Source organism: Archocentrus centrarchus, chromosome 24, assembly GCF_007364275.1.
Source record: "Archocentrus centrarchus isolate MPI-CPG fArcCen1 chromosome 24, fArcCen1, whole genome shotgun sequence".
In the NCBI taxonomy this organism is placed as follows: domain Eukaryota; kingdom Metazoa; phylum Chordata; class Actinopteri; order Cichliformes; family Cichlidae; genus Archocentrus; species Archocentrus centrarchus.
Window position 1 is genome coordinate 33,907,179 of NC_044369.1, and position 25,215 is coordinate 33,932,393.

At 41.9% G+C, this 25,215-nt stretch overlaps 1 protein-coding gene across 1 annotated transcript; it reads left to right on the forward strand.

Moving 5' to 3' along the window:
* The first annotated feature begins 73 nt into the window (after positions 1-73).
* LOC115774027 (NLR family CARD domain-containing protein 3-like) lies at positions 74-23,232 on the forward strand. The gene is made up of 13 exons (XM_030721035.1): positions 74-167; positions 1,160-1,217; positions 1,299-1,415; positions 1,616-1,732; positions 2,759-2,875; positions 4,159-4,237; positions 4,338-4,566; positions 9,874-11,647; positions 14,618-14,791; positions 16,503-16,676; positions 17,559-17,732; positions 22,475-22,521; positions 22,661-23,232. The coding sequence occupies exons 1-13, from the start codon at positions 74-76 to the stop codon at positions 23,230-23,232; spliced, it is 3,726 nt and encodes a 1,241-aa protein (XP_030576895.1).
* Positions 23,233-25,215: the final 1,983 nt, after the last annotated feature.

The following is a 25,215-nucleotide window of genomic DNA, read 5'->3' on the forward strand; positions in this document are numbered from 1 at the left end:
GGGTTTCATGCAACGGTGAACAGACTGGTGTAAAGTCAACAACCTGTCTCTTAATGTGGATAAAACCAAAGAGATGGTCATTGACTTTAGAAGAACACAGAGCGACCACTCTCCACTGAACATCAACAGCTCCTGTGTGGAGATTGTCAAGAGCACCAAATTCCTTGGTATTCACCTGGCAGGGTTGCATTACTGCAACCTTGCACAATACTGCAATTTGCACTTACTCTGTTACCTTGCTGCTAGAATCTCTGCTGCTAAATGTATTTTAATGTAGATCATGCATTGCACTGTCTTCTTCCTTCATTACATTTTAGAATATGGAACTTTTTCTGTATTTATTAAAGTGTTTTTTTTTTGTTTTGTATTTATTACTTTTTGTTCTATGTAGCACCCCTGGTCCCTGGAGGAACATTGTTTTGTTTGAATACGTACTTGTATATATCTGAAATGACAATAAAACCTCAACTCAGTGTGTCGTTGTTGAAAGTCCACAGTCATGAACCTGGCAGTACCAGATTCATGACTGTGGACCAAAATGCTTCAGGAGAAACAAACAAACTACCAAAACATTTTGGAGAACCTATAAATAAATGTCCAGTTGTAAAAATGTAATTTTTCTAACAACTTCTTTGTCAGCATAAATGGAAAATGATCACATCAATCATCAGTTATAAATTGTATCGTACAAAATCAAAGTTCAAGGTTTAATTTGAGGCATAAAAGTTTATCATTGTCGTTATCACTGAATGTTATTAAAACCCATGATGGAAAAAAACAATTAATTACAACACTGAAAATGCATTTTACACTTTACAAGATCCGTTAGAAGTTATCTGTATATTATTTCAGTGATGCATAAGAACATCATTTAATCTCTTAACAAAATGGATTCAGTTTGTTATGATCTGTATAAATAAAGCAAAATATCTTCTAATACTAACAGTTGTTGAATTTAATCTCTTATCTCTGTTTTATGGTTTATTTGTTAACATATTAGTATTGTGTTAATATAGAGACACATTAGTCCATGGTCCATGGTCCATGGAGAGGGTTCTGAACAGAATATCAAAACTAATCCAAACCATTTGTAATCATTTGATTTATTGACAGTAGTGACAAATCCTGTGGTGTTAAATCTCACTGTGTTTGTGTGAAGCTGTGGGATCTGCTATGGATCACTGCGGGGAACATGAGAGCCAGACCACGGCTCACAGGTGAGATGACCTTCTGTAACCATCCATGACTCTTCTCCATGTCACAGCTCAGCACTCATGTTGAATTACTATATTTAGTAGGAAGATTAAACACCAGAAACAGGGCTTTCCTGAGTCCAGCTGTGTCTCCATGCGGAGCGACCAGTCCAAGGGTCCACATGTTGACTTCAAAAATGGAAGTCGATCTGTTGATCCAAGGTAGGAAAATGAACTCCAACAGATTTGTCAGGCAGTTCTTTCATCAGTTTTATCCTGAAAGATTCATTATTATTGATTTAGAAAAAGGTAGAAGAGCAAAAGTTACAAAATGTTCTGAATTTTTTATTTATATGATTGCTGCTTCAGGTTATTAAACAGAAACAGGATGATCTCTAACATAAATTTGTTGGTGTTTGAAGGGGGGTCCTGCAGCAGAGACAACACCCTCCTGTACCCAGCAGTGTGTCCCTGCAGAGCGAGCGGTCCAAGGGTCCACATGTTGACTTTAAACATGAACAGAAGTCTGCTGATCCAGGGTACGAGCTCCAAAGTAACAATGCAGAATTTCTCTGATATAGAGGTTTACACAGGGGTGAAAGTAAGCCAGTACGGTCCGGTACTGCGTACCACTAAAAGACTACGCCGGTACTCAGTACCTGGAAGAGGGGGAGCGGCTGTCTGCTGTAAAGCTGTCATTCAGAACTAGTCACCGCTGCACTTTGGGTCAGAATAGATCCGCTAGCAATAAGCAGTCTAAAACACGACTTTATTGGTTAATAAATTGCTTTTTCTTCTCATTTCAAATTGTTTCTGAACTGTTCTTGCTATGCTGGAGCCTCAATCCTCTCCTCTTGGAGCTCGAGGCTTTCGTCAACGGCCAGTCCTTTCTACATTTAGCCTGTTAACTGGCCACACCCGGGACATGTGTAGTGCCTTTTATATGGCAGACTAGAACCCTCCCATTTTGATTGATACCTCATTCGGCCAATTATGTAACTGGCCGTACCAAAATCACCTGGAAAAGCTACATGATGCCCTCGGGTTATTATTGGCTTTGGAAAATCAATTTCTTATTACACATATCTTATCCACAGGTTTTCTTTTAATTTGCACAAATTTATCAGTGAAAAGCTTGAATATTCTCAGTTTTGGCATTGCATTTCCAACTGCGACAACACCCTCCTGTACCCAGCAGTGTGTCGCTGCAGAGCGAGCGGTCCAAGGGTCCACATGTTGACTTTAAATGTGAACAGAAGTCTGCTGATCCAGGGTAAGGATTTAAAAGTAACAATGCAGAATTTCTCTGATATAGAGGTTTACAAATATCTTATCCACAGTTTTTTTCTTTTAATTTGCATGAATTTATCAATGAAAAGCTTGAATATTCTTAGTTTTGGCATTGCATTTGCAAATACCAATTTTATCCCCCTTTGGTTACATAGTCAGGCCTCTAGGATTCTTTATAGCATTATGCAACATTACAAGACTGTGTATTGCATGTATTTTAGCATCCTGGTTCACACAGCGTGCTCTCTAACAGAAATCTCTTCCTGTGTTTGTAGAAAGGCCAAACAACTGCGACAACACCCTGCTGTACCCAGCAGTGTGTCCCTGCAGAGCGAGCGGTCCAAGGGTCCACATGTTGACTTTAAACGTGAACAGAAATCTGCTGATCCAGGGTAAGGATTCAAAGTGTAGCTGGAAAATCATGCAGCTAGCCAGGCCCCTGTAGCAGGTGCAGGCCATGGTAGTTTAGCTGCCATTAGCTCCCCTCCAGCAGATCCTGTACAGCCGGGAAAGCAGGCCGGCTGAGTGACTGTGAGGAGGAAGCGTAGTCCTAAACAGAAGTCCCCAACACACCACCAACCCGTTTACGTCGCTAACCGTTTTTCCTCACTTGGCGACACACCCGCCGAAGACAAACTCTGGTTATTGGCGACTCTGTTTTGAGAAACGTGAAGCTAGAGACACCAGTGACCATAGTCAAATCTCTTCCAGGGGTCAGAGTGTCATGTAACACTGGCAGGCAAGGCAGAGGACCCCAAAGCAGGACTTGCTGGACAAGAGCTAAACTCAAAATGTAGTTTTCATAACTTGAATGCAATATGTAAACAAAGCTGGATGGGTGCCAGCAGCACAAGGTACAAAATCAACTGAAAACTTTATGAACAAGAGCAAAAGCATAAGGACACACGAGGGAGAAACAAACAATGAGGATGCAACAGAGAACTGAGGAAACACAGACAATAAATACACAGGGAATGATGAGGGACAGTAGGACACAGCTGGAGAGAACAGCTGGACAGAATCTTACTGATGAAAACACAGGAAGCAAAACTCAACACGACACACACAGAACAGGAGGCTAGGAAAATAAAACAGGAAGTGCAAACTAAACATGGAAGGAACAGACATGACCAAAATACAGAGTTGACATGAGGGAGGCAGGCACACTGAGGTAGAAATAAACTGGAACACATGGACACTGGGAACAAGGAGAGCTAAGGAAACAGGAATACTAACAGTAGCTAAGAACAGGACTCAAAACACAATGAACTGAAACTCAAAACCCAAAACTCAGAGTCAATGATAACAAAACAGTGCATCGTGGGGGGGTTCCCATGATGCACTGTTTCTTTTCATTCACCTCTTTTCACTGTTTATACCCCACTCTGCATTTAATCATTAGTTATTAATCTCTGTCTCTCTTCCACAGTGTGTCTTTTTGTCCTGTCTCTCTCCCCCCTCAGCAGATGACCCCCCCTCCCTGAGCCTGGTTCTGATGGAGGTTTCTTCCTGTTAAAGGGAGTTTTTCCTTCCCACTGTTGCCAAGTGCTGCTCATAGGGGGTCGTTTTGACTGTTGGGTTTTCTCTGTATTATTATAGGGTCTTTATGTTGCAATATATAGAGTATTGAATTGAATAACTATGTTAAGCACACAGATATTTGATGTCTCCACAGACTTCAGCAGCAGAGTTCAGGGGTTTCCAGAGTTCAGCACACCCAGCAGGATAAAAAAGACCTGGACTCCATTTTCATGGTGTGTAAATGTACACCCACTGCTCCTTTGTTCCATAATGTCAACTGCTATTCCAGTTGGAACAGTCTTCACTCTAAATCAGCTGTTATTTCTGCTACAGAAACTGGAGGAGAACATTGTCAGTTTTGTGAAGAATGAGCTGAAAAAATTCCAAAAGATTCTGAGCCCAGATAACTCAGCAGGCTTGGAGAGCCAGAGAGAAGATGGGGAACTGTTGAATGATAAAGATGGAGAACAGAGGAGGAACATCAGAGAATCATTTCTGAAAATGACACTTCACTTCTTGAGAAGAATGAATGAGGAGGAGCTGGCTAACCATCTGCACAGCAGTAAGAGTAATTTAGTAATGTCCCCTTCTCTTGAGATCAGCCTGCCATGAAAGGTGTTCCTTAGTCAGCATCTTTTCCTGTTGCCCTGTAGAATCCAGACGATTGTTTGCATTCATCTTTAGCTCTTAGGGAGGATCTCCACCATACCAGATTGCTATCCCATTCACTGCCATGGGTTTTGGTTGTGTGATAATGCTAGGCAGAAAATCCTGTCTCTCAGCTCAGCAGAGTAGCACATGCTTTACAGTAGTGGTGAAAATCCTGATATTAATCTTGTGGAAAAGTTTACTGTATCCCATATGAGGCTCATCTGCTGGGAAGCAAACCTGTTTCTGCTAATGTCTGTATCTGTCATGGTGAGGCTGGCAGGGGTGGACCTAATTGCAGGACACAGGAGACAGAGCTGATGTTTAGCAGATTTAATACCAAAAGTTTTAGTGTCCAAAAATACAAAACAAAGAATTCCAGAATCCAAGATCAAAACAACATCCATAACACATGAGGAACAGGAAGGGGTAGTGATGAGAGTGTGAAACCGAAGCTTCAATATGTGCTTCGAACCCTGGGCTTACATCTCCAGAAAACCACTGCTTCGAAGCTTGCTTCGGAGCGAAAAAAATCACGTGACATATGACGTCCGAAGCAGCAACTGCTTCGGTCTTGGACTGAATCAGCTGACTGGTTCAGGTGATTCGCTGGTTACGAGTGAAGGAACGAGAGCGAGACAGTCAGCCAGGTTCATACTCGCACAGTTTTAGTGTTGTTATGGCCAACAGTTACTGCTGAGTTATGAATTAAAGACAACCTTTGCTGGCTCATCCTTTGAACGTGATGACGGACGCTGTCGTATCAAGATTAACGCTAAAGCGGTAGTTACACAAGCACAGCCAGTTAATGCCATGTGTTCCCAGCACTCTGCTCAATAACACAACACACACATTCATCCATCTTTATTTGTAAACAGAACCTGATACCATGATATTTGGTCATAACGTGTGCGCCTCAAACAATGCAAAGATGCTTCAGATCATTGAGGTGTGTGAGCATGTGCGTGCAGGTGTGTAATTGAAAGCATTGCACTTTTCCAGGAGAGGGCGCTATAATTGAAGCTTCGAGTAATGAACCTATTTTCGAACCATTTGGCTCAAGTGGTTCAGTGCTTCATAAAAGCTTCATTTTCTCATCACTAGCGTGCACACAGCAGGTGGGAAACACAGACTATGACACAACAATGAACAGAAGAAAACTGAAGGTTTAAATACACACAAGGTAATCAGGGCAAGTGGAAACAACAGGGAACAACAGGTGAAACAAATGAAGCTAATAACACAGAGGAAGCAAAACTAAACACAAAGTACAGGGAACATGAGACTGTCAAAATAAAACAGGAAGTGACTAACCATGACACACACGCAGACTTAACACACAAAAACCTGACACAAAGGGAATCTAACCATATGACTAAAGAGACACACAGGCTGACAACGCAGGGAAGACAGACACCAGACTCCCCAATACAGGGGAGGGACACTAAGGGAAACACAGGGAGAACTAAACTCCAAAGCTATGGGAGCACCATAAATCAGAAACCTAAATACAACACTCAGGACAGCAACAGGAGGAGGAGCTAAACACAAACATGGGACGAGGGCCAAAACACGAGGAGACAGAAACAGGAACTAACACAGAAAACTAAACAGAAAACAAAGGCAAACTAAAATCCTAATACATAACTACAACCAGAATAAAAAAACAAAACAAAAAACAGAACTTTACTAAAAGAGCTCAAAACCCCGGCCCACAGGCCCAGGACCATGACAGTCTCTGTTATACCCTGCTTGTCAATGATGACGTGGGGCATATCACTGACTACTGAACTTAAAGACCTTGGCTTTTCTTCTGTGGATGTTAAGTTCTCGACAAGCTTTATCTTCCTGAAATGGTACAGGTCTGTTCTGCTGCCCGTGGAAGCGCAAAGTAGATCAATATTAAGACATACTGATGTTAGTCTCACATGTCTGTATAGGTGCATTTCCACTCTCAGCCCCACTACCATACAGATTGTTTTGTGTAGCATGTCTTGGTACTTCTGGTTAGGGCTCTCTTTTTGCTAGACCCACTCCTGTCAGGAAGAGGTCTGTGAGTGACAGCGTAAAGCAGCCAGTAGGAGCCAGACAGCTTATCCAATAAAATACACAGCTGCTGATACAGTTTATGATTGACACCCTGGCTCCTAACTTTCTCTCTGAGCAATCATTTACTTTTAAATCTAGACCATCCAGCACAGAATAATTTTTAACTCATGTGAAGGCAAGTTTTTGCAGTTACCAATAAACACATCTCAGCAGTTTGGAGCAGCTCGAGTGTGTTAGCGATTTTCCCCAGTAGTTAACAAGCTCCAGCAAAGTCAGAATTTCCTCATTGCTCTGCTGTCTGACAACAAGAAAAGGTAACTATGTCCATGAGAACCGATTTATTGTTGGTTGTTGTAGGTACACTTCAGCTGTGAGAGACAGAATCTAAAAAAAATAAAAAAAATCCAGAAACTCTCATTGTATGATTTTAAATAACTAATTTGCATATTATTGCACGAGATAAGTATTTGATCAGCTACCAACCAGCAAGAATTCTGGCTCTCACAGACCTGTTAGTTTGTCCTCATATTTTGCACTAATTACATGTATTAATTGCACCTGTTTGAAATCATTACCTGTATAAAATACACCTGACCACACACTCAATCAATCACACTCCGACCTCTCCAACATGCCCAAGACCAAAGAGCTGTCTAAGGACACCAGGGACAAAATTGTAGACCTGCACAAGGCTGGGATGGGCTACAGGACAACAGGCAAGCAGCTTGGTGAGAAGGCAACAACTGTTGGTGCAATTATTAGAAAACGGAAGAAACACAAGATGATTTTCAATCTTCCTCGGTCTGGGGCTCCATGCAAGATCTCACCACACGGGGTAAGGATGATTCTGAGAAAGGTCAGGAATCAGCCCAGAACTACACGGGGGGACCTGGTCAATGATCTAAAGAGAGCTGGGACCACAACGATGACCCTTAGTAACACACTATGCCATCATGGATTAAAATCCTGCAGGGCACACAAGGTCCCCCTGATCACACTAGCAAATGTCCAGGCCTGTCTGAAGTCAACAAAGGATGAGCACAACCCCAAGAACAATGTCCCAACTGTGAAGCATGAGGGTGGAAACATCATATTTTGGGGGTGCTTATCTGCAAAGGGGACAGAACGACTGCACCATATTGAAGTAAGGATGGATGGGGACATGTACCGTGAGATTTTGGCCAACCACCTCCTTCCCTCAGTAAGAGCATTGAAGATGGGTCGTGGCTGGGTCTTCCAGCATGACAATGACCTCAAACACACAGACAGGGCAACTAAGGAGTGGCTCTGTGAGAAGCATTTCAAGATCCTGGAGTGGCCTAGCCAGTCTCCAGATCTGAACCCAATAGAAAATCTATGGCGGGAGCAGAAACTCAATGTTGCCCAGTGACAGCCCTGAAACCCGAAAGATGTGGGAAAGATCTGTATGGAGGAGTGGGCCAAAATCCTGCTGCAGTGTGCAAACTTGGTCAAGAACTACAGGAAATGTCTGACCTCTATAACTGCAAACAAAGGTTTCTGTACCAAATATTAAGTTCTTTTTTTCAATTGTATCAAATACTTATTTCATGCAATGAAATGCAAATTAATTATTTGAAAAATCATCCAATGGGATTTTCTGGATCCCGTGGCTGCCACCTGGCACACATTGCACCTGACCCCTGTGATGCCTCCTGTGGGTGGTGGGCCTATAGGAGGATGGGCCCATGTCTCCTCAAAGGCTGGCCCCAAAGGCTAAGGCCTAGCCACCAAGCACTCTCTGTCGAGCTCCCTCTCCAGGCCTGGCACCAGGGTGGGTCCATGGTAACCCTATACTGGGTGGGGTAATCTATTCTCTTGATGTTTTTTCCACAAGGCTTAATTAAAAAATTGGTTGTCTCATGCCAATCATCCTCCTTCACAAATCACCTGTTATCACCTGTTATCACGTTGGGGTCATCACTTGTTATGACATGTTTGTTTATTTGTGAAGGAGGACACCTGAAACACTTTAATTAAAATATTAAGACATTTAATATATTAAAGAATCAGAAGATATCACACATGCACATGTGGGACTCAGCGTTCAGGAGGAGACAGGCCTGTGTGCTCCGTCTCTCTCCCCTCTGAGCCCGTGTTCCTCACTAACCATAACATCTTTATACTGCCACCATCTACATGTAAACAGAGTCTGTGTGCTGCGGGTTGGCCTTTGTCATTGGTCTTGTCCAGTGCTGGTTTTTCATGACTCAGATTCCTTCCATTAGTGATAAAGCCATAAAGCACATCTTCTCCCCTGATGTTTCAATTAATCAATACAGAGCAATCTTGTCCAGATTAATAACAGAACATGATGATGTTTTAATTGTACGTACTGTGGCTGAACCTTCAAGATAAGATACACTGAGACTGAGAAGTTAGTCTGGCACTTTCTAATGTCTAATGTATTTATTTATTTATTAAATTGTCTGTTGTTTGCTTCAGCTGCTGTTTATTAATTAATTTCCTGGAATTTACTTTTAAACATTTGTCATTTTATTCTTTGGGCAAAAATAAAACCCCAACAGTTGGAATTTCTCTTTGTCTGGCTGCTCGCCAGGGATCACTAGGGTGCACAAATCCCTCCACCATGATGAATGGCAAAAAAATGAATAAATAAATAAAAAAAGAATCCTCACATAGGCGCAAGGCTCATTCAAAAAACCAATAAGATTCACTGACCTCTGGAGTTCACTTCCTAAAGGACTGTGTGGTCATAAGCTGCCTTAGTACACAGGGTCTATAAGAAGGCCTAAGATAAACCAGAATGCATTCATGATACACTCTCTGTTTACTATATTTACCTCCTAGCCTTTAGCTTAGCTCCAGCTCTGCAGCCACACAATGCATAGGGATGAACTCCTGCATAGAAAGTCCATTGCCCTATAAATGATTTGACACCTACTGTGAAAAATACTACACAAACAGTATGCCAACATACTGCAGCTGGCACTACAAGGACTTGCTGCCTTTCAAACTGGTACATGGGCATGTTTGGCAGCTTCCTTGAGCACATTGCATTAAAATGATCTTTAGTAACTTCAGTAAAATGATATAATAAAACACATGTAACAAAAAATTGAAATGTAAATTTTTCTGAGCTTTTGAGGCTTGTGAGAATTAACAGGTTTTAATTTGTCTTTTGTTTATTCAGGAACTTATGATACTATGTGTCACCATAAACTCAAATCTGCACTGAAGAACAGGTTCCAGTGTGTGTTTGAGGGCATCGCTAAAGCAGGAAACCCAACCCTCCTGAATCAGATCTACACAGAGCTCTACATCACAGAGGGAGTGGCTGCAGAGGTCAATGATGAACATGAGGTCAGACAGATTGAAACAGCATCCAGGAAACCAGACAGACCAGAAACAACAATCAGACAAGAAGACATCTTTAAAGGCTCACCTGGAAGAGATGAACCAATCAGAACAGTGCTGACAAAGGGAGTGGCTGGCATTGGGAAAACAGTCCTAACACAGAAGTTCACTCTGGACTGGGCTGAAGGCAAAGCCAACCAGGACATCCAGTTCATGTTTCCATTCACTTTCAGAGAGCTGAATGTGCTGAAAGAGGAAAAGTTCAGCTTGGTGGAACTTGTTCATCACTTCTTCACTGAAATCAAAGAAGCAGGAATCTGCAGCTTTGAAGACTTCCAGGTTGTGTTCATCTTTGATGGTCTGGATGAGAGTCGCCTTCCTCTGGACTTCCACAACACTGAGATCCTGGCTGATGTTACAGAGCCCACCTCAGTGGATGTGCTGCTGATAAACCTCATCAGGGGGAAACTGCTCCCCTCTGCTCGCCTCTGGATAACCACACGACCTGCAGCAGCCAATCAGATCCCTCCTCAGTGTGTTGTCATGGTGACAGAGGTCAGAGGATTCAATGACTCACAGAAGGAGGAGTACTTCAGGAAGAGATTCAGAGATGAGGAGCAGGCCAGCAGGATCATCTCCCACATCAAGACATCACGAAGCCTCCACATCATGTGCCACATCCCAGTCTTCTGCTGGATCACTGCTACAGTTCTGGAGGATGTGCTGAAGCCCAGAGAGGCAGGAGAGCTGCCCAAGACCCTGACTGAGATGTACATCCACTTCCTGGTGGTTCAGTCAAAAGTGAAGAAGGTCAAGTATGATGGAGGAGCTGAGACAGATCCACACTGGAGTCCAGAGAGCAGGAAGATGATCGAGTCTCTGGGAAAACTGGCTTTTGATCAGCTGCAGAAAGGAAACCTGATCTTCTATGAATCAGACCTGACAGAGTGTGGCATTGATATCAGAGCAGCCTCAGTGTACTCAGGAGTGTTCACACAGGTCTTTAAAGAGGAGAGAGGGCTGTACCAGGACAAGGTGTTCTGCTTCATCCATCTGAGTGTTCAGGAGTTTCTGGCTGCTCTTCATGTCCATCTGACCTTCATCAACTCTGGAGTCAATCTGCTGTCTAAAGTAAGATCCAAATCTAAACTAAAACATCTCCATCAGACAGCTGTGGACAAGGCCTTACAGAGTCCAAATGGACACCTGGACTTGTTCCTCCGCTTCCTCCTGGGTCTTTCACTGCAGACCAATCAGAGAGTCCTACGAGGCCTGCTGACACAGACAGGAAGTAGCTCACAGACCAATCAGAAAACAGCTCAGTACATCAAGAAGAAGATCAGTGAGAATCAGTCTGCAGAGAAGAGCATCAATCTGTTCCACTGTCTGAATGAACTGAATGATCGTTTTCTAGTGAAGGAGATCCAACAGTCCCTGAGATCAGGAAGTCTCTCCACAGATAAACTGTCTCCTTCTCAGTGGTCAGCTCTGGTCTTCATCTTACTGTCATCAGAAGAAGATCTGGATGTGTTTGACCTGAATAAATACTCTGCTTCAGAGGAGGCTCTGCTGAGGCTGCTGCCAGTGGTCAAAGCCTCCAACAAAGCTCTGTGAGTTAATGAATAACTTTGCTTTCAGAACACTAAGTGCTTCATTTACTAATAAATGGATATTGAAAATCCTGGATTGTCTTGCAGGCTTTGTTGCTGTAACATGACAAAGAAAAGTTGTGAAGTCCTGTCCTCAGTTCTCAGTCTTTTGGTCTGAGAGAGCTGGACCTGAGTAATAACAAGTTGATGGATCCAGAGGTGAAGCCATTGTCTGGTGGACTAAAAATACACAGTGCAAGCTGGTGTGGAAGATTGTTTTATGTCCAAGGGTTCAGCTTATTCCTTTCTCATACTTTATGGTGTTTGACCTTTTGACCCTTCACTTAGTGGAGATGTAAGCATGTAGGACATCCCTATTAGAGGGATCCTGGTTTCTGGCTTGGTACCTCTGTCTCCAACACCAATGAGACTGGGTTGTCCAAACTACTCCACATATCTTTCTGAACTGTGTGTGAGCTTGGGAGTCAGTGCCCAGAGTGTTCTGATTACCACGGGGACCACTGTTACTTTCACCTTCCACATCCTTTCTAGCTCATCTCTGAGCCCTTGGTATTTATTGAGCTACTCGTGTTCCTTCTTCTTGATGATGCCATCACTTAGTATTGCAGCATTTATCACTACAGCCCTCTTCCTCTGCTTGTCCACCACTACGATGTCTGGTTGGTTAGCCATCACCAGTTTGTCTGTATGCATCTGGACGTTTTACAGGATACTAGCTCTGTTGTTCTCAACCATCCTTGGGGGCATATCGGACTTGACCTCGGGACTTCCAGGTCATACTCAGCACAGATGTTCCTGTATACTATGCCAGCGACTTAGTTAAGGCATTCCATGTATGCCCTGCCTGCTAGCATCTTACACCCTGCTGTTATGTGCTGGATTGTCTCAGGGACATCACTGCACAGCCTACACCTGGGGTCTTGCCTTGAGTGGTAGACCCCAGGTGCACAGGTTGGTCAGTCTGGTCTTAAATTCTCACGTGACTGCTCTATATACCAGTAGCTGGTGTTTTGCTCCCCTTGTACCTCTGCCTATCCCTTTCTGGGCTTTGCTCATGTATTGAGCAACATGCCTGCTCATCTTAGCTGCTAAGATGCCTGACAGGAGTTTCCATGTTGTACTGAGGCAGGTTATGGGCCATAGTTGAATGGGACTGGTCCCTTCTGGGGATCCTTGGGGATCAGGATCATCTGGCCTTCAGTCAACCATTCTGGGTGTGTCTTAGCCTGTAGCAGCTGGTCCATTTTTGCTGCCAGGTGCTCATGAGTGCAGCTAGCTTCTTTAGCCAGTAGGTGTGTATCATGTCAGGGCCTGGTGCTGTCCAGCTCTTCATATGTGAGACCCTTTCCTGGATATTTAATGATTATAACTGACAACTAATGAAAACCCCAATTTCAGTATCTCAGAAAATTAGAATATTGTGAAAAGGTTGAATATTGAAGACACCTGGTGCCACATTCTAATCAGCTAATTAAGTCCAAACACCTGCAAAGGCCTTTACATGGTCTCTCAGTCTAGTTCTGTAGGCTACACAATCATGGGGAAGACTGCTAACTTGACAGTTGTCCAAAAGACGACCTTTGACACCTCGCACGAGGAGGGCAAGACACAAAAGGTCATTGCTAAAGAGGCTGGCTGTTCACAGAGCTCTGTGTCCAAGCACATTAATAGAGAGGTGAAGGGAAGGAAAAGATGTGGTAGAAAAAAGTGTACAACAATAGGGATAACCGCACCCTGGAGAGGATTGTGAAACCAAACCCATTCAAAAATGTGGGGAGATTCACAAAGAGTGGACTCCAGCTGGAGTCAGTGCTTCAAGAACCACCACGCACAGACGTATGCAGACATGGTTTCAGCTGTCGCAGTCCTCGTGTCGAGCCACCCTTGAACAAGAGACAGCGTCAGAAGCGTCTCACCTGGACTAAAGACAGAAAGGACTGGACTGCTGCTGAGTGCTCCAAAGTTATGTTCTCTGATCAAAGTCAATGTTGCATTTCCTTTGGAAATCAAGGTCCCAGAGTCTGGAGGAAGAGAGGAGAGGCACAGAATCCACGCTGGCTGAGGTCCAGTGTGAAGTTTCTACAGTCAGTGATGGTTTGGGGTGCCATGTCATCTGCTGGTGTTGGTCCACTGTGTTTTCTGAGGTCAAAGGTCAACGCAGCCATCTATCAGGAAGTTTTAGAGCACTTCATGCTTCCTGCTGCTGACCAACTTTATGGAGATGCAGATTTCATTTTCCAACAGGACTTGGCACCTGCACACAGTGCCAAAGCTACCAGTACCTGGTTTAAGGACCATGGTATCCCTGTTCTTAATTGGCCAACAAACTCGCCTGACCTTTAACCCCATAGAAAATCTATGGTCTATTGTGAAGAGGAAGATGCGATACGCCAGACCCAACAATTCAGAAGAGCTGAAGGCCACTATCAGAGAAACCTGGGCTCTCATAACACCTGAGCAGTGCCACAGACTGATGGACTCCATGTCACGCTGTATTACTGCAGTAATCCAGGCAAAAGGAGCCCCAACTAAGTACTGAGTGCAGTACATGTTCATACTTTTCATGTTCATACTTTTCAGTTGGCCAACATTTCTAAAAATCCTTGTTTTGTATTGGTCTGAAGTAATATTCTAATTTTCTGAGATACTGAATTTGGGGTTTTCATTAGTTGTCAGTTATAATCATTATAATTAAAAGAAACATTTGAAATATATCAGTCTGTGTGTAATGAATGAATATAATATACAAGTTTCACTTTTTGAATGGAATTACTGAAATAAATCAAATTTTTCATGATATTCTAATTTTATGACCAGCACACACACACACACACACACACACACACGCACGCACACACACACACACACACACACACACACACACACACACACACACACACACACTATATGTCTATAAAACCAAACATATTTATCTGTTTTAATTTTTTTTACTCACCATTCTCTGCTTAGGCTGACTGGTTGTAACCTCTCAAGGAAAAGCTGGAAAGCTCTTTCCTCGGTTTTCAGCTCCCACTCCTTGAGTCTGAAAGAACTGGACCTGAGTAACAATGACCTGCAAGATTCAGGATTACAGCAGTTATCTGAGGGATTGAAGAGTTCACACTGTAAACTGGAAATTCTCAGGTCAGGAATCACCTGCCACATATGGCACTGTGCTCAAATAAATTTTTGCAGAGGTGGACAAAAAAGAAGGAAAAACCCATAATGGTCACTGAAATAACATGTAACTGACAAAAGTAATGATCAATAAAAAAAAAAAATTGCTGAAAGGTAAATAATGAAAATCAGACATTGCTTTTCAACTGTATTTCAACAAAATAATAAAACAAATATGTCTCTCTCCTTACATTTCTGTGGGCCATGTTCAGTGTGGCACACACAATGATACTAAACAACACAATGACAACTTTTCACACTTTGAATAGGCAGACTGACTAATTACAAGTTAGAAGACACCTGTGATGCTAATTAAAGGAGACACCTTAGTTTATCATGTCATTATGCTTAACTTATTTTTACTCTTTTCAAGAGGTACTATCATTTTTGTCTAGGCAGGTTTCATTAGTTTGTTTTTTGAAATAATTCTGTTCAACCGCAATTAAAAAGCTGCCTGTAACATCTTCAGGAAATAATCATTCATATTCAGCTTGATCTCACTTTAATGACCCAGCAGACCAACATGCACACATAACACTGTACGAGCGGCAGACATCTTCTTTTTGGCACGCTTGTTCTACTCAAGAACACAGTTACAACAATGCTTATAATAGTCTCAGTCTGCCCCCTACTGGGCTCAATGTTACTGCAGCATTAACACATATTGCTGACAACATCAAATAACAAATACTCGTGCAGAAAGCAAATATGTAAGAACAATTAAACATCTACGATACCACACTGCCTTTCATGAGTTTATTTTCAGTTCATTAAGGGGAGATCACTGGAGGAACTGAGCACGATTTATTGATAAGAAATACAATTAGCTATTTGGCAATTAGACTCCGATGGCCCATTGAAGCAGAAGGGAATCCCAGTGGAGATAGGGATTAGGGCTGGACCCCCTGGAGTTTAGATGCTGGTGGAGGTGGAGACCAAGGCTTGGAAGGAGCTTTTGGGTGGTGGAGAAGGGGAGGTGAAGGGTTACACATAAGAGTCTGAAAGGGAGAGTGACAGGTGAGCAGTGATATTTAAAGCATATTGAGCAGAGGCTGCTTGGTTCATGGAAGGTGCGCAGAAAGATGATTGGATTGGAAGTGATGACATCAGCATTGAGTTTGACAGCGTGGGAAAGTGGAAGTGATGTAAGAAATAGAGAAACACCTGGAAAATCAGGTAGATGAGTGATTTCAGATCTTACTTATTGAACTTATGCCAAGCTTCATCACATTTTTACTTATTAATTTTTTCAGTTTCAGGTTATTTCAGTGACCGTTGTGGGTTTTTCTGTAATTAATGAAAGGGTACCAACAGTTTTGTCCATGTATGTTTTTAATGAAATCAGGACAGAACTTTAACTAATACTGGGTGATTAAGGTGGTGGTACTTATGTTTTTTTTTTTTTTGTATTAAAGTTTATTGTGATCAAGAGTTATCCATATCTCCAAGGTTTTAGGCTTCATGTGTAACAGCTTTGTACTTGTGTTTGTCTAACCTTCTCTTTAGCTTCAGCACACTATACATTATAGACGATAAAAATGAACTACTCGGAGTGAGGTCACATTCTGTACCAGTGGGTCTTTGAGGGATTCTATCTTGAGCCCATCACAAAGTTCTGAATTCAGTAACACTGAATATGAAGGCTGTTTAACATATTTCTGTAACCGTGTCCGTAAAGGATGGCTATGTGCAAACTGTCGTGGAGAAGCAGTGAAGGCCTGTCCACAGTTCTCTGCTCCAGCTCCTGCAGGCTGAGAGAGCTGGACCTGAGTGATAATGACCTGCATGATTCTGGAGTGAAGGGGCTATCAGTTGGACTGGAGAGCCCACACTGTAAACTGGAAACTCTCAGGTAAGAAATTAATTTTTTTCTGTTTATAAAGTGACATGGTGTGCTTTTTATTTGTGAAGGAAGAAACCTAAAACACTTTCATTTAAAAATTAAAACATTTAATATATTAAAAACTCAGAAGAATTTCGTGTACACAGGCAATTGGTTTGCCTGTGCTCCCCTCCCCACAGAGCGAAGACTCTATGCTAGACATAATTTTATACTGCACACACTATCTACAAGCACTATTAATTCAAAGAACAGATGGAGAGAGCCGTGGTTTAGACTTGGCCTTCTCAGACTGGTTCGTCTAGTGCAGGGGTCGGCAACCTTTAACACTCAAAGAGCCATTTGGACCCGGTTTCCACAAAAAAGAAAACACTGAGAGCCGCAAATACTACCGGAACCCGGTAGCTGCTACCGGCTTCGGCGAGTGACGCATATACTGAAAGTCGAAAAATAAAAAAATAATAATAAAATCATTTTATTTTAATATTTCAGGATTATTTGCTTCAGCCACTATTTGGTTATTTTAATTCAATAACTATGGATCATTTTAATTTGACTACTGATTGAACATTATTTGATTCAAGTATTAATTTATCATTTAATCAACTACTATTTAGAACTTTCATTCAACTGCTAATTAATTTAATTTTTATTCCGTTATTAATAATTTAATCGTCTGATTTATTCACCATTTATTTAATCATTCAATTGATTAATTAATTAATTAATCAATTCCTGGATTTTTACCCTAAAGCATTATACTTTTGTTCATAAAGTAAAACGAGTAAAAGACTTTGTCTTGAAGATGCTTCTGTATATCCTGGTGAATGTTCCTGGAATGTCATATGATAACTATGACACTGTATTATATACAATTTCTATTCATAATTTCAGGCTTTCAGGTTGTCTGATTAGAGATGAAGGCTGTGCTTCTCTGGCCTCAGCTCTGAGATCTAACCCCGCCCATCTGAGAGAGCTGGACCTGAGCTACAATCATCCAGGAGACTCAGGAGTGGGGCTGCTGTCAGCCAGACTGAAGGATCCACGCTGGAAACTGGACACTCTAAAGTATGACTTGACAAGACATCATAGATTTGTGTAAAAAATAGCAATAAATAAAACATAATATTAATAATAATGATGATAGGGCACCTGGGTGGCTCAGTGGTGCAGCAGGTGATCACATGTATATGCCGCAGTGCGGCACAGGTTTGCATCCCGGCCTGTCACTTGCCTGTGTGTCTACCCCCACATCTTTCCCCCCCATTTCTCATCTATCTACACTGTCATTAGTGTTATTTGGTTCACCTGTGTTACCAGATGTGTCCACTTCCCTCATCAGGCCTTTGGTGTATTTTGTTGTTGCGTCCTCATTGTTTCATCAGTGTTCATGTTACTCTTTGACTCCTGGTTCCACTCTGTACTTTTTGCCCTGGATTATGTTTTTGCTAGTGATGAGAAAATGAAGCTTTTGTGAAGCACTGAACCAAATTCATTACTCGAAGCTTCAATTATAGCGCCCTCTCCCAGAAACATGCAGTACTTTCAATTACACACCTGCACACACACGCTCACACACCTCAATGATCTGCAGCATCTTTGCATTGTTTGAGGCACACACGTTATGACCAAATATCATGGTATCAGGTTCTATTTATGAATAAAGATGGATGAATGTGTGTGTTGTGTTATTGAGCAGAGTGCTGGGAAAACATGGCATTAACTGGCTGTACTTGTGTATTTACTGCTTTTGCGTTAATCTTGATACGACAGCGTCCGTCATCACGTTGAAAGGACGAGCCGGCAAAGGTTGTCTTTAATTCATAACTCAGCAGTAACAGTTGGCCATAACAACACTAAAACTGTGCGAGTATGAACCTGGCTGACTGTCTCGCTCTTGCTCCTTCACTCGTAACCAGCGAATCACCTGAACCAGTCAGCTGATTCAGTCCAAGAACAAAGCAGCTGCTGCTTCGGACGTGGTTTTAATTTAAATTTAATTTAAATTACGGTAAGCTTTCTGCCTTGCGTATCCTGCGTATTCCAGCTTATTAATTAATCAAAGACCCAGACAAAGTTTTCATTCTTTTGAAAGCCTGACTCTTAGTCTTGTCCATCCTAATTGGGAAAATCAAAAACCTGTTTTATTTGTTATTATCTATCGTCCACCTGGTCCTTACTCAGAGTTTCTGTCTGATTTCTCAGACTTTTTATCTGATTTAGTGCTCAGTTCAGATAAAATAATTATAGTGGGTGATTTTAACATCCATGTAGATGCTGAGAATGACAGCCTCAACACTGCATTTAATCTATTGTTAGATTCAATTGGCTATTCTCAAAATGTAAAGGAGCCCACCCACCACTTTAATCATACTCTGGATCTTGTCCTGACATATGGCATAGAAACTGAAGACTTAACAGTATTCCCTGAAAGCCCCCTCCTGTCTGATCATTTCTTAGTAACATTTACATTTACTTTAATGGATTACACAGCAGTGGGGAATAAGTTTTATTACAGTAAAAGTCTTTCTGAAAGTGCTGTAACTAAGTTTAAGGATCTAATTCCTTCATTGTTATGCTCTTCAGTGCCATGTGCCAACACAGTGCAGAGCAGCTACCTAAACTCTGCTCCCAGTGAGGTTGATTATCTCGTCAATAGTTTTACATCCTCACTGCGTATAACTTTGGATACTGTGGCTCCTCTGAAAAGGAAAGCTTCAACTCAGAAGTGCCTGACTCCGTGGTATAATTCACAAACGCACAGCTTAAAGCAGATAACCCGAAAGCTGGAGAGGGAATGGCGTCTCACTAAATTAGAAGATGCTCATTTAGCCTGGAAAAAGAGTTTGTTGCTCTATAAAAAAGCCCTCCGTAAAGCTAGGACATCTTACTATTCATCATTAATTGAAGAAAATAAGAACAACCCCAGGTTTCTTTTCAGCACTGTAGCCAGGCTGACAAAGAGTCAGAGCTCTGTAGAGCCGAGTATTCCTTTCACGTTAACTAGTAGTGACTTCATGGATTTCTTTACAAATAAAATTTTAGACATTAGAGAAAAAATTATTCATAACCATCTCAAAGATTATTCTTCATGTTCGGCTGCTTTCAGCACTGCTGGTATTTGTTTAGACTCTTTGGCTCCAGTTGATCTTTCAGAGTTAACTTCAATAGTTACTTCCTCCAAACCAGCAACATGTTTATTAGATCCCATTCCTACTAGACTGTTCAAAGAAGTCTTTCCAATTATTGATGCTTCAATCTTAAAAATGATCAATCAGTCTTTATTAGTTGGCTATGTACCACAGGCCTTCAAGGTGGCTGTAATTAAACCTCTGCTTAAAAAGCCATCACTTGACCCAGCTGCCTTAGCTAATTATAGGCCAATCTCCAACCTTCCTTTTCTCTCAAAGATTCTTGAAAGAGTAGTTGTAAAACAGCTAACTGATCATCTGCAGAGGAACGGTTTATTTGAAGAGTTTCAGTCAGGTTTCAGAATTCATCACAGTACAGAAACAGCATTAGTGAAGGTTACAAATGATCTTCTTAGAGCCTCTGACAGTGGACTCATCTCTGTTCTTGTCCTGTTGGACCTCAGTGCAGCTTTTGATACTGTTGACCATAACATTTTATTACAGAGATTAGAGCATACTATAGGTATTAAAGGTACTGCACTGCAGTGGTTTGAATCATATTTATCTCATAGACTCCAATTTGTTCATGTAAATGGGGAGTCTTCTTCAGACAGTAAGGTTAATTATGGAGTTCCACAGGGTTCTGTGCTAGGACCAATTCTATTTACATTATACATGCTTCCCTTAGGCAGTATTATTAGAAAGCACTGCATCAATTTTCATTGTTATGCAGATGATACTCAGCTTTACCTATCAATGAAGCCAGATGACACACATCAATTAGTTAAACTGCAGGAATGTCTTAAAGACATTAAGGCCTGGATGACCTCTAATTTCCTGCTTCTAAATTCAGATAAAACTGAAATTCTTGTTCTCGGCCCCACAAATCTTAGAAACATGGTGTCTAACCAGATACTTACTCTGGATGGCATTACTTTGGCCTCCATTAACACTGTGAGAAATCTTGGAGTCATTTTTGACCAGGATATGTCCTTCAATGCACATATTAAACAAATATGTAGGACCGCTTTTTTGCATTTGTGCAATATTTCTAAAATTAGAAACATCCCTTCTCAGAGTGATGCTGAAAAGCTCATTCATGCATTTATTACTTCTAGGCTGGATTATTGTAATTCATTATTATCAGGCTGTCCTAAAAGCTCCCTGAAAAGCCTTCAGCTGATCCAAAATGCCTCAGCTAGAGTACTGACAGGGACTAGAAAGAGAGAGCAGATTTCTCCCATATTGGCTTCTCTTCATTGGCTCCCTGTTAAATCTAGAATAGAATTTAAAATTCTTCTCCTCACCTACAAGGTCTTGAATAATCAGGCCCCATCTTATCTCAAAGACCTCATAGTACCATATCACCCCAACAGAGCACTTCTCTCTCAGACTGCTGGCTTACTTGTGGTTCCTAGGATACTTAAGAGTAGAATGGGAGGCAGAGCCTTCAGCTTTCAGGCCCCTCTTCTGTGGAACCAGCTCCCAGCTTGGATTCAGGAGACAGACACCCTCTCTATTTTTAAGATTAGGCTTAAAACTTTCCTTTATGATAAAGCTTATAGTTAGGGCTGGATCAGGTGACCCTGAACCATCCCTTAGTTATGCTGCTATAGGCCTAGTCTGCTGGGGGGTTCACATAATGCACTGTTTCTCATTCACCTTATTTACTTTGTTTATACTCCACTCTGCATTTAATCATTAATTGATATTAATCTCTGGCTCTCTTCCACAGCATGTCTTTCTCTCCCCTCAGCCCAACCGGTCGCGGCAGATGACCCCCCCTCCCTGAGCCTGGTTCTGCTGGAGGTTTCTTCCTGTTAAAGGGAGTTTTTCCTTTCCACTGTCACCAAGTGCTGCTCATAGGGGGTCGTTTTGACTGTTGGGTTTTCTCTGTATTATTGTAGGGTCTTTACCCACAATACAAAGCGCCTTGAGGCGACAGTTTGTTGTGATTTGGCGCTATATAAATAAAATTGAATTGAATTGAATTGAATTGAATTGCATTGGGATACCTGCCACAGCGTTTCTTGACACAGGGCAGTATTGACTGCTGGCTGTATTAATGTTGCCACACTGGTGGAAATTTAGTGTCCTTGCAGCAGATTTAATGTGGAACGCTGTATGAATGAAGCCTAATTTACAGCATGGAGCCCTGCTCCAAAACTCTGACACAGATTTAATACAGTCCATGAAGCTGGATTTAAAAGATGCATTTAACGTTTTTAGAGCAGGTGTGCAAAATATGACATCACTGAGTTGATTGATTGGTTGGTTGCTGCTGTGGTCCTACATTAGGCTATGTGTTAAATCCGGCTTCACAGACAGAGTTAAATCTGTGACAGTTTTGGGAGCAGCCACCTGGAAAGGGACACCATGAGTCTGTTCTCACTGCTGCTTGGGTACGTCAGGAGATCTGTGATTCACCAGTCGAGGGCTGTTCAAGGCTACACGCTCACATTTATTTACATCCACATTTATCTGCAGGCAGTGTTTCAAACGTAACCAAATGTTTGGCTCTTTGTATTTTGGCACACAATCATTTCCATTGGAAGTATTTTTGAACTGTTAATAACATTTTATGTTTCCTTAACCCTCAGCTGAGTGTCTCCTCACTTAATGCAAAGGTTTTGAATGTTTCATAATCAAAGAGAACATATCAGCTGTTTTTTTTTCCAGGGTGGAAAATTGTGGAGAACAAATGCTAAAACCTGGTCTGAGAAAATGTAAGTATGGACTCTGACATTATGATATCAAGTCCTCACTTCATTCTTTTTTTGTGGTTAATAGGAATTTGTTCTTTCTTGAGACCCTTTATATAATGTACTTTATGCCATTAATTTTCTGTGTTGTTGCTTCTGTCAGATGCTTGTGAACTCACAGTGGACAGAAACACTGCACACAGAAAGCTGAAACTTTCTGAGAACAACAGGAAGGTGATGCTGGTAGGAGAGAAGGAGCAGCCATATCCCGATCACCCAGACAGGTTTGATCGAAGGGAGCAGCTGCTGTGCAGTAATGGCCTGAGTGGTCGCTGTTACTGGGAGGTGGAGTGGAAAGGAGAAGTTGATATAGCCGTAACTTACAGAGGAATAAAACGGAAAGGAAACAGTGAAGACCGCAGGTTTGGAAAGAACGACCAGTCGTGGTGTCTGCGATGCTCTGATGGTAGCTTCTCCGTCTGTCACAACAACACAAACAGATCAGTCCCGCCCTCCTCCTCCTCCTCTGTCTCTAACAGAGTAGCAGTGTATGTGGACTGTCCTGCCGGCACTCTGTCCTTCTACAGAGTCTCCTCTGACACTCTGATCCACCTCCACACCTTCAGCTCCACATTCACTGAGCCTCTGTATGCTGGGTTTGGATTTGTGTTTGGGTTGGGTATGGAGTCTTTGATGCTGTCACAGGTCTCCTCAGTGTCTCTGTGTTCGGTGTAGGGCAGATGATCAGTGTGTATCAGAGAAACCTCTCTACTGAAAATGTAACACAGCAGAAAATGTTTCCAGCAGCATCGCTGGATAAACAAACACGTTGCTGCTGAAACATCAGAGGTGTGGTCAGAAGGTTTTTGTGGCTCTGAGGTCTGCTGCTCTCTTTGGTTTAAGCCAGCTGCAGTCTGCAGTGCAGTAAATGATGCTGGATGGACTGTCATTGGCTGCTTCCCAACTCCTTACAGAATATGGTAATTGATACTAAAGAGCATCATCTTCCATCATCAGCTTCCAAGCATCCATATGTCTGATTAAATGACTGCCTTTAAATCAAGTCTCTGAAATGCATTTACAGCTTTATCAGCTCTTATTTGGGGATAGGTTAAAATTAGATGTGAACCTAAACCCTGTAACACATGTGAAGACATTTCTTCCAGTTTATCAAACTGATTTGATAAATACTGATAATATTGTGATACTGGATTTTCCACTTCTGCCATTTAATATTCAGGTTATCATGGTTTGGGTGCAGTAGGGTACTGCTGCAAGTGCGCACATATATATAGGACTGGAGTGAGGATAAAAGAGGATGCTGAGTATGGGGGAGGATCACTGGGTGACATCACTTTGTAATGTGAGTGATTCTAGCCTCACCAGGCTGCAGCACTCAGAAATGACCCTGATTATTTATTTTGTATGAAACTGGCAACTGAATTTATTTACATATTAACTGACTGAGGAATGTTTGGTCTCCAGGCGTAACCATAACATAACTGAGCATTGTCAATGCTTAATCACAGCGTGCATGCCTACACGTGCAGCTTTCATCTATTTTTGGGGTTAAATTTCAAACAGGGCACATTTACAGTCTGATCACTCCTGACCAAAACTTTCATGTATGTCTTGTAAACGTTGGCTTTGGGTAAACAGACCCTGACACTCAACAAGGCCAGATTAAAGCTGATGTTGAACTCACAGCAGGTATGATAACAGGGATTTAGAAAGCTGCAGGATGTTGGAAAGGTGAAACAGGAGTGAGTCAAAATTTTCTTAAGCAAAAAGAAAAAAAAAGATAAGTGGCAGAAAATGGATGGATGTTAAAAAAATGTTTCATCATTCCTGTTTCAATATGTTGAGATATGAAACACAGAATCAACATGTACAATAAAGGACTGCATCACCTGACCTGTGTGTGAGATGTGTTTGTGCTGTTTATTAATATTTGCTGGTTAAAGTTTCATAAAACCCAAACAAAAACACATCAGAGCATCTAGGTGCACTTTATGTCCACTAGAGGGTGCAGACGACTTACACCAACTTTTCCACCAACAACCATTAAAGCCGCTTTGTCCTTGGCAGCTGTCAGCATGGCTGAAGACACTGAAGAACATTTCAGAAGCCTTTGGCTTTCAGGTCAGAGGTCAGCTGACTGATGAAGATGCTGCTTTTTCTGATCTGATGTCAGAGGATATAAACAACACATACAGACATGAAACATTTGACATTTATGTTGTGTTAAAAATAAAGGAAAGATGTTAAGATGAGCTAAAGTACTGCTCATCAGAAAAACTGTTCCAGAACCAGCTGGCTCCAAGTTTGAGGACCACAACATCAGAAACAAACGTCTTGATAAACATCATCTTTATTTTTAACCTGTCCTGTCCGGCAGCTTAAGCAAGCAAAATTATTGTCTGCATGCTCTGTTGTGCCTACAAACACACACAAAAAAACCAACAGCAAACACCTGAAAAAGAAGAATACAACAAACATACTCTTCTTCTGTTGCCTGTGTGTGTGCGTTTGTCCTGAAACGTACTTGGTAAAGAGGGTGAGAAGCCGCAACAATGACCGCTGAAGCCAGAGACAGACAGAGAAAGACTCAGGGATCCCAGGCCGCCTGCAGCCCCCCCATGAGCACTGAAGACCCAAGACCACACATCCCGATGACAACTGTGTGACCAACCACAGAGAAGGAGGATGGAGGTCCTA

Excerpts from the sequence above, each read along its gene's own strand:
- LOC115774027 (XM_030721035.1), top strand. The coding sequence starts at position 74 with ATGGTCATTGACTTTAGAAGAACACAGAGCGACCACTCTCCACTGAAC. Across the intron at positions 11,648-14,617 it reads AAAGCCTCCAACAAAGCTCT|GCTGACTGGTTGTAACCTCT; the intron begins GTGAGTTAATGA and ends TTCTCTGCTTAG. Across the intron at positions 16,677-17,558 it reads TGTAAACTGGAAACTCTCAG|GCTTTCAGGTTGTCTGATTA; the intron begins GTAAGAAATTAA and ends TCATAATTTCAG.